The sequence below is a fragment of the Gossypium arboreum genome, chromosome 8 (assembly GCF_025698485.1).
Source record: "Gossypium arboreum isolate Shixiya-1 chromosome 8, ASM2569848v2, whole genome shotgun sequence".
In the NCBI taxonomy this organism is placed as follows: Eukaryota; Viridiplantae; Streptophyta; class Magnoliopsida; order Malvales; family Malvaceae; genus Gossypium; species Gossypium arboreum.
This window is the reverse complement of record NC_069077.1, coordinates 141,549,188-141,559,419: the sequence shown is the minus strand read 5'-3', so window position 1 is coordinate 141,559,419 and position 10,232 is coordinate 141,549,188. Positions and strand designations below refer to the sequence as shown.

At 32.4% G+C, this 10,232-nt stretch overlaps 1 protein-coding gene, 1 non-coding gene and 1 pseudogene across 3 annotated transcripts; all 3 read left to right on the top strand.

Annotated features, from left to right (window-relative positions):
* The first annotated feature begins 999 nt into the window (after window positions 1-999).
* On the top strand, window positions 1,000-5,669 carry LOC108465184 (cell division protein FtsZ homolog 2-2, chloroplastic-like; annotated as a pseudogene).
* An 888-nt stretch (window positions 5,670-6,557) lies between these two features.
* Window positions 6,558-6,644, top strand: TRNAY-GUA (transfer RNA tyrosine (anticodon GUA)). Its single transcript is given in 2 exon segments — window positions 6,558-6,594; window positions 6,609-6,644. It is a non-coding gene; the product is annotated as a tRNA-Tyr (tRNA).
* Window positions 6,645-7,069: 425 nt separating this feature from the next.
* Window positions 7,070-9,325, top strand: LOC108465170 (uncharacterized). Of its 2 annotated transcripts, none has more exons than XM_017765494.2 (2): window positions 7,070-7,341; window positions 8,644-9,325. In XM_017765494.2, the coding sequence occupies exon 2, from the start codon at window positions 8,649-8,651 to the stop codon at window positions 9,099-9,101; it is 453 nt and encodes a 150-aa protein (XP_017620983.1). In that variant the 5' UTR covers window positions 7,070-7,341; window positions 8,644-8,648; the 3' UTR covers window positions 9,102-9,325. The 2 variants fall into 2 exon arrangements, with proteins under 2 accessions (XP_017620983.1, XP_017620982.1); XM_017765493.2 differs by having other exon boundaries at window positions 7,074-7,341; window positions 8,635-9,325.
* The last annotated feature ends 907 nt before the right edge of the window (window positions 9,326-10,232 follow it).

The window sequence follows — 10,232 nt, the reverse complement described above, 5'->3', positions numbered from 1 at the left end:
AATCCTAAAGTGAAAAAGATCCCGGTTCTTTAGTTTCTATTTAATGATTTTCATGGAACTTTAAAAGTAGTGAACACCCATCATCTTCCATTGTTGAACCCTTATTTTCTCAGGTGAGGTTCCTTTGGATTATTGTCTCATTTTTGGGTCATCATTATTCTGGGTTTTTGATAATATTTGTGGGTCTTTAATTCCTTTGGAGATTATTTTTAGCATTGTGTTGAGAATAGTAGAATTTATGTTTACTTTTTGCCTTCTTTGTATTTTAATCATTTGGGTATTAGAGAACCAGGTTTGGATTTTGTATCAATGATAGCATTTGGGTTTTTATGCTACTAATATGGCTACTTGTGTTGTAACATTTGGTTCTCAATCATCTATTGGAGTGCTATCCTTTTGGAGAGATTATAGTTTGAAGGAGCATATTGTTGGATTTTTAATTCATTGCTGATGATGTTTAGCATTGTGTTGAGAATAGGAGAATTTAGGTAATAGTAATATGCAAGTCCTTGTACTAGTAGTCATATTGCATTTTGTCATTTGTATTAAAAAAATGGTTAAAATTAGTCCTTATACATTAGATCAAAGAGCAACTTATCATCCCGTTAAAAACTCAATTCATTTCTACTGTTAAGTGATTTGTGATTGATAGAGCAAAATGCCACCTTGGAATGAGGTACACATGGAATTTTTACAATAAAAACAGACATAATTTTTTTTTTATTATGGAATGATCAATTTGCTCTTGGATCTAATACAAAAGACTTAGTTTACCCAATTTTTTGAGTGGAGGGGACAAAATACAATCAACTCCTAATACAAGATACAAGGGCTTTCATGATTCTTTTACTGGAAAAAATTATGTTTACTTTGCCTTCTTTATCTTGTATATTTTCTTTTAACAATGTGGAACTGTATTTTAACCAGGTTTGGAACAATGATTGGTAACATAATGTTTGGCATTTAAGCATACTGGTTTTAAGTATATATCTCTTGGAATTTGGGTTTTATGGCTACTTGTGTTATAACATTTGGCTCTCAATCATCTATTGGATTGCTATCCTTTTGGAGAGATTATAGTTTAAACGAAAGGTTGATTAATAAAGCTAGTTCCTTGAGATATTTCAATGGTGTTGCTTACAAAAAGCAAACAAATTTGCTAAGTTTATTGGACTTCAAATGTTGTGTTAATTCTCACAATGTTGGTCCAAATCATAGTAAAGAATCTTCCTAAGAAATTGAAGCTTAGTGGTGAAGAAAATGATGCAATGTTTTATTCTACAACCATCAACGAGAGCTTGAGAGAAACTTGTAATCCAAGTTATAACTATGGTGAAGCTAAGATCAAAGTTGTTGGTGTCGGTGGTGGTGGGTCAAACGCCGTTAATAGGATGGTCGAGCATTCGTTGAAAGGGGTGGAGTTTTTGATAGTTAACACTGATGCTCAAGCCTTGAAGATGTCTCCTATGTTGCCAAATAAGTGTTTGCAAATTGGTCAGGAGTTAACTAGGGGTCTTGGTGCTGGTGGTAAACCGGAAATTGGCATGAATGCCGCGAATGAAAGTAGAGAAGCTATCGAGGAAGCCGTTCATGGTGCAGACATGGTATTTGTGATGGTAAGTTGTATTTTGTTATGTTCAATTACTTTTTTAGAGATAAAAGCATCATGAAGGCCATTATACTAAGAATCGGATCGCATTTTGCCGCCTCTACTAAAAAATGGGCAAACTAGTCCTTATATTTTAGGTCAAAGAGCAAACTGGTCATTCTGTTAAAAATTCCATCCATTTCTACGGTTAAAAATTGGTCCCCATGTGTAACTGTCTTGTTATTCGTCAGTCAAGCCAATTTTTAACAGTAGAATTGGATGAAATTTTTAATAGAAAAGACTCTTTGATCTAACATACAGGGGACTCCATGGATCTAACATGAAGAATTTTGTGAATGAACTTGATTTCTCTAACATTTTGATACCTTTTAAAAACCATATATTCAATCTAAAATGATAATGTGGGAACTGGTATGATATTTTAATACACGAACATGCCTTGCCGTTCAAGCTTTCTAATTTTCGAGGGTGCTGGTGACCTGCAGGCAGGAATGGGAGGAGGAACCGGCACCGGTGGGGCTCGGTAATTGCCGGCATAGCAAAATCAAAGGGAATCTTAACCGTTGGCATTGTTACAACACCATTTTCTTTTGAGGGCCGGAAGCGAGCGGTCCAAGCTCAAGAGGGAATTGCAGCCCTTCGTGAAAGTGTGGACACACTTATCATTATTCCTAATGAGAAGTTGTTGGCTGCAGTTTCACAAGCCACCTTAATGACTGAAGCATTTAATCTGGCTGATGATATACTCCGGCAAGGCGTTCGCGGTATCTCCGATATAATTACGGTACGTATTCCAAATAAATAAATAAAAAGATATTTTTTATGCCTAGCACAAAATTATATCAAAACAATAGATGAAAAATGAGACATGTCTGGTAGAGGTTTCCTTGCATTCATCTTTTCTTATTCTGGTTCGGGTTTATCAGAACAGATTCCTTCATCGATTCCATTCGGCATTTTTATGTTACCGTCTGCCTAACGTTTTTCAAAACTGATATGCAGATTCCAGGCTTAGTTAATGTTGATTTTGCCGATGTGCACGCTATCATGAAAGATGCAGGCTCTTCCCTTATGGGGATAGGTACTGCAACTGGTAAGTTTTAGCTCTATAAGATAATTGATTGCCATATCTCACGGACTATGTTACTTGGACTTGCATTCGAGTGTTGGATATGGATACATGTCCAATATATATATTAATGGTAAAAGTATTATGAAAGCCCCTGCACTAGGAGTCAGATTGCATTTTGTCCCTCTACTAAAAAATGAGCAAATTAGTCCTATATGTTAGATTAAAGAGCAAGTTGGTAATTCCTGTTAAAAATTTCATTTATTTGTACTGTTAAAAATTGGCTTGATTGATAGAATAAGTAGATAGTGAGACATGGCGTACCACGTGTACCTTATGCTGATGTACAATGATCAATTTTTAACAATAGAAATGGATGAAATTTTTAACAGGACCAGTTTACTATTTGATCTAACATATAAGAACTAATTTGCTCATTTTTTGAGTAAAAGGGGCAAAATGCAATCTAACTCCTAGTATAGTGGCTGCCATGCTAATTTTACCATATATCAACACAGTGGTAACTAATAAAATTAAGCTAAGTTGCAGGCAAAAGTAGAGCCAGAGATGCAGCATTAAATGCCATTCAGTCGCCGTTACTCGACATTGGGATCGAAAGAGCTACCGGTATTGTCTGGAATATAACTGGTGGAACCGATTTAACTTTATTTGAGGTAAGCCATAGCATTTTGGTTTTGTATAATGTGCACATTTTGTTGTGGGGGATTGAATTGTTAGCCATTTTTTTTATTCTTGTAGGTGAATGCTGCAGCAGAGGTTATATATGATCTTGTAGATCCTAAAGCAAATTTAATATTTGGAGCAGTGATAGATCCATCACTATGTGGCCAAGTAAGTTTCAATTTGTTAGAATGATAAAAGCATCCGTTTTGTAACTAGCTTAGTCTTATAGTTATACACTAAAGAAAATAAGACATGAAAATGGTGGTGGTAGGACGGTGGAGGATATGGTGCCAAAGGAGAACACGGAGGTGGATATGGATGTGCCAAAAGGGCACATGGATATACCTGTTGAGGGGAAAATGTGATGGAAGCTAATCTGACGGTTCATTTGGTGGGCTGAGAGCCCTAAGGTGATGGTGGAGCTGGTTGGAGAGGGGATCCTTTGTTAAGGAATAGGAGAGGTGTATAAATGGGTTGACCCCAGTACTATGTGGGCGTGTCCTGATTGATAGGTTGTCAGTCATTGGTCCATACTTACTTTGACAAGATGAAGTGATATTATTAAGTTGCTGAGCGTGTGAGTGACAAGTGATTGATATCTTATCCGAATGGTTATGTTGTTAGGAACAATTGATTTGCGTACTTCTGACAACCTGATAGAATAGTTCCCTTAGCGAAAGAGAAAAACACTAATGAATATATAAATGAATGTTGGTAATAGACAAAAGCTTCCTTATGCTTGTAGGTCAGCATAACTCTGATTGCCACCGGATTCAAGCGTCAAGAAGATAGGAAAGGCAAGGCAAGTCTTTTCTCACTTTACCTATTTCCAACATTTTGGTCTCATTTCGGGTCAAACTTAAGCATGATATTAATCTTATATACGCTTATTAAAGTCCGATTTAACCTGCCAATAATTCTAAATGGGTAGACTAAGTATCAAGTTCATTTTTTTCTTTTTTGGGTCAAATTATGCTATTAATCTCTACTATGCTCTTAAGTTACAGGTTTAGTGCATTTATTTTAATTTAATCAATTTTAGTTCTTATATTTTTGAATTTTAGAATTTCAATCTTAACTTAAAAGGTAGCATATAAATATGTTTGATTAAATTCTACTATTAATTTTGTACTATGCATACAATTGTAGATTCGGTCTATATTATCCAATTTGATAATTCTTAGTCTCAATGTTTTTCAAAACTTGAAAATTCAGTTTTAACAAAATTGGCTATTGTTAAATCCATTAACTGACCTTTTTGTGAGTAATAAATGAAAATAAGAAACTGACATATCATTACAAATGTGATAATATATATGCTTGCCGCATAAAATATTGAAAATATTAAAACTTAATGGATTTAAAAACTGCATTTTAGTTATGACTGAAATTTCAAAATTCGAAAAAGTATTAAGAACTGAAAATTATTAAAATTTAAAGTTCAAAACCTAAATCCACAACTTACGCATAATACATAAACACAAACACTAATAACAGTCAGGTTCAAGCCCTTGAAATGTTGAATCTCAACTTTGTTCAAAATTAAATTTTCAAGTCTAATATTTATATCTAAATTCTCTCTGAAAATATATGCAGGAAAATGAAGGTGATGTTTCTAATAATTTTAATAAGCATTTTCCATTTACCAATGATGGTTCATTAGAGATTCCCAAGTTCTTAAAGAAGAAAGGCCGTTGAAGTTCAGGTTATTTAAATCTCTGATTTTATTTTCCTGAAAATATTGTAAATAGCTTCTCCTTTTTGTTAAGCTTTCTCTAAATTTTTGTTCTTTTCAAAGAATTGGAATAATATGCTGAAGTTCATTTTCATGTCTGTGGGGTTCAAATATGAATATATATATATATATATACATACACATATAATATTAGTATGTTTATTTTCGTTTTTATGTTTTTCAATGTATTATACTCATCCTTATATATAATAATACGGGTGATAATGAGATTTTGATAATGTTGGTAAAGATTGAAGTCTCGAACCTTGAAAGCCTGGGTTTGAGTCTTACCATCTGTTTTTGCGATGTGTGGGTCTCTCTCTCACTATGTGTAATACGCCTTATGTGGATTTTGTCTAGTGTTTCGTCAACTATGTATTGTATAGATTGATTCTGTGTACTATTATAGTTGGTTGGATGAGTATTTATATTTGTAATTTCTTGTATTAGTGAGACTTAGTAGCTAATGAAGTTTCGGGAATCTTGGCAAAGGTTAAGATAATGTTTAGATTTGAGTTTTATTATGTACGAATATTATGTGTGGATTTTTTTAATTAAGAGTTTTAAAATAATGATGTTTTAGGGTGGAATATCACAATTTGTTTTTTTGATTAAATTTATATAAAATATTAAAAGAAAAAGAAAAGCATCATCTAATAATATAAAAAAATATTTAGTCATTTCATTGAAATTCAGTTTAAATATATATAAAAATATAATTATAATTATATTACCACTAAGAAAGCAACTCCTTAAAGCCCGCCCGGCATCATACCCATGTTCTTTTGATTGGACCGAATTTAAGATGGCAAACTTTTGGTTAAATTCTATTAAAGGTCCCTGTATTATGTACTCTTTTGTAAATTTAGTCTTTTTTTTAATTATAATTTGATTTTTTTCCCTACTTATCGAAATGTCTATTTTCAGTATTGAAGCTAGCTTCTTTTGGTTAATTTCACCAAAATTTTTGATGAGCTCTTTCTCTCTTCTTATCATTTTTTTAGTTAATACTTACGTGTACACATGATAGGGACATACTTACATCACACATGGACACATTATGTTAAAAAAGAGAGCTGTCCAAATAAAAGACTACCACTTACTCCTTTAGAGATTCGAACTCAAGTGAGTTCTTAATTACATAGCATATATATCGATATTTTTATACTATTAGACAAATATTATACATTTTTCCTTTTTAAATCTTCTTTAAACATGCAAAAAATTAATTATATATATTACATAATCACATATTTAAAAACTAATTTGATGGAATTTTGGAAAACAAAAATATACATTTCGAAGAGAATAAAAAAATCAAATTATAATAGAGAATTAAATCTATAAAAAATTATTTAAGGACTATTTGTAGAATTTGAAACTTTTTTTGCATGTGGGATGACGAAGTCAATATTTTTCTCTACAAGATAAATATAAAAATTCTCGTTGCTGTAAGCAAGCCGACCTTAGCTCAGTTGGTAGAGCGGAGGTCTGTAGTGGCAATCATGGCTATCCTTAGGTCGCTGGTTCGAATCTGGCAGGTCGGAATTTTTTATTATTATTTTCAACTTTTTAGGTTACAATTTGGTACCCAAAATTGATTAATTTAGTAGCTAAGTTTTTCAATTTGATACACGATTTCTTTTTCCTACTATTTGTATTTAATTTCAATATTCAATTTGGTATCTGAATTTTTCTCCTAGTTAAATATCTTTGCAATTTGGTATTTAAATTTGACTACATTATTTTATTTGTCACCTAAATTTTTCAATTTAGTACTTAAATTTTTTTTCAAGCAGTTGCATTTTAATTAAATATTCAATTTGATACTTTTAATTCTCCTTTATTTTAATTAAATATATTTTTTACTAAAACACATTTAATAAATATTCATTGAGCCGATACATAGAAATAATGCATTAAACCTTTTTTATTGAAAAAACCATGCAGCTAGTGATTGGCCATTTTGCCGGTCAACAAGTACCAAAAGCCAAAAACCCCTCCAAACGCACCAAGAGAGGTTCACTACAACCCAACTCTCTCCCTTAATTTATGCATTCGTATATATATACACATACATAATGAAGTTGGCAACTGAGTTGAGCTGAGGTGATGCGACCCTCTCATCATCACATTCACTTTATTTAGGCTTCCTCTTTTTTTTTTTTTTTCTTTTATAAGTCTCAAAGAAACTTAGACCCCTTCGTATTCTCCGCTCATACCCCAAATCTCCATACCCCTTCTGTAAGCTCTCTATCCCCTTTTTCTTCATCTTTGCTTGTGTGATCTGTTTTTCTGCTTTTGAAATCTGGGTTTTCTTCCATTTTTCTTGTTTGATCTTTTACGAACTTTGGGTGCTTTTTCTTTTGGGGAAAAAAGTTTGAAACTTGAAATCCAAAAGGAAATAAAAGAACAAACTTTTTTTATCTTTGGAGTTTGATTAATTGATCCATTTTCATTATTATCAGTCAAATTTTATTTTATTTTATTTTATGTTAGTGAAGGGTGAAGAAGTTTTTGTATTGATTCACTTATCATTCATTTTGTATTTATTTTGTCTGTGACTTGTTTGCCTATGGGGGTTGATGAAATTGTAGCCTTGTTTGATGAGTTTAAGGCCTGTTTTAACACGGATTTCGGCTAAGTGTTGGATACAAGCACATGTTTATGCGTATAACCGTGCCCGAATATATGTTGGTTTGCTTATCATGCAATTCAGCTTTTTTATTGGTTGTAATTGTTCTATTATGTTGCTTGGGCTCGGGGACAAAACACATCGTTCGTGCCTCTTGGCATCATGGAATGTTTATAGTTCTTCGAGATTTCGAAACCCAATCATATACATAGCTTCTTAACCAACTGCTAAATGCCATTATGTTGCTTGTGATATTAAAAATTTTTAAGACTCTTAACAACATATCACAGTTGCTTATAAATGATCTTAATTCATTAGTCATTGTTTCACTACTTGGAGCCTGAATATTAGCTTATTATGTTGCTCGGGCTCGGGTATAGAACACTGTTCACACCTTTTGACATCTTGGACTAGTTATGATTCTTCGATATGTTGAAACACGATATCGTATAAGTCTATATGCCATTATGTTGCTTGTGATATTTTAAAGTAACAGCATATCAAAATTGCTGGTAAGTGATCTTAATTCATTAGCAATTGTCTCATAATTTGGAGCCTGAATATTAGCTCATCGGTCCCAGTTTTTCTTTTAATATTGCTATTTGCTTAGCTTGTATGTATGTATGAATGTATGTGTGTATGTGTATGCATGTATATCTATCTGTGTGTATGTATGTATGTGTTTGTGTGTGTGTTCATTAGTCATTGTCTCATAGTTTGCTTGCCTTGTATGTATTTATGTTTGTATATATACATATGGAGGTATGCATGCGTGCATGTATGTTTGTATATATACATATGTATGTATGCATATATGTTTGTATGTGTGTATTGGTATATGTATGTGTTTGTTAAATGCTTGTATATGTCAACCACTTGACAAACTGACCATTGTTATTTAGGTTCAACAGCAAAGATGGCAACTGTGCGAGTTACCTCCTCTAGTATCGTTCAAGCTTCGATCCCGAACCGATTCACGAGTGCCATTGTCAAGGCCCCGACTTCTCTTGGATCTTTTAAGAACATCTCCAAACCTTTTGGCTTGAAATGTTCCTCAAATCACAAAACATTTATGGCAGCTTATAAGATTAAGCTTGTAGGACCGGATGGTGAGGTGAGCGAGTTTGAAGCCCCTGACGATCAATACATTTTAGATGCAGCCGAGGAAGCAGGAGTTGAACTGCCATACTCTTGCCGAGCTGGAGCTTGCTCCACATGTGCCGGGAAGATGGTGTCGGGTTCAGTTGATCAATCGGACGGATCCTTCCTTGACGAAAAACAAATTGCCGATGGTTACCTGCTGACTTGCGTTTCGTACCCGACCTCAGATTGTGAGATCCACACTCACAAGGAAGCTGATCTTTACTAGGTATTTTATGGTTTGAAATCAGTAGAATCTATCTAAAATACCCAGAAATTTCATCTGAATTTGGTGGAAAATAAAGGGTAAATGACTAAATGTTTATCAGGGACAATTTGTTGCTTAATATGCTTAGTGTTTGCTCTAAAGTTTGTAGCTGAAATTAGGGTTTCAATAATCTTTGTGGATTTGCCATAGAAAATATATACCAATATTGTCTTTTATGATCTAAATTGGTTTCAAAAACGAATCTTCAAAGTATCATTGCCCATGTTGTTAGTACACATGTTTTTAATTTGATTTATGCATTTTAAATATGCTAATTATCGTATTTAAAAAGCCGACATCTAACATTTAAGTTAGAGAAATTATTTTATGAACCCTTCCTTCCATATCAGTTATGGTTTCTTTTCAGTTATTTAATAATATCCAATAATTTGTTTTATCTTGAATCTTGAATCCAAATAGGTTTGAGGTTCGAGGTTTAAAGTTTTGAGTTTAGGATTTGAGGTTTGAGGTTTAAGATTCGAGTTTGGGATACGAGGTTTAAAGTTTAGGGTTCAAGATTTGAGATTTGAAATTTGGGATTTAAGGTAAAGAATTTATCAAAATTATATGCTAAAAACATGAAAAATTAAATAATTAAAAGGTATAATAAATAATATAGTGATAAGGGACAATAAAACAATTTCTCTTCAAGCTAATGATTAAGCTAATGAAAGTATGTAATTGATATAGTGATAAATTGTTTTAAAATTTAAGACCAAATTAAATTTAGGTTATAATTTGTAGATGTTTATAATAATTAATTTGAAGTGTGGAGATTACACTATTAGGAAAAAAAACTCAAATTTAAATATTAAAATAAATTATTAAAATGGCTGACATAAATTTAAAAATAATATTATTAATTAAAATATATAATCACGGAACCCTAAAAAATAATTTTCATAAATATGAAAATTCGACCCACATAATCGAACCCAACCAACATAAATTTTTAAACATAATTACAATTTTAACACTAAGTGTTCCTTTTCTACCCTTTCTAAAAAATTCCCAAGGGCTGACAACCAAGACATACATGAGTAGTCAACCAAACCTAAAAACTTAAATCCTAAAAAATAACAACAAATAATT

Bases quoted from the DNA above. Each gene is read 5' to 3' on its own strand.
- LOC108465170 (XM_017765494.2), top strand. From the start codon at position 8,649: ATGGCAACTGTGCGAGTTACCTCCTCTAGTATCGTTCAAGCTTCGATC.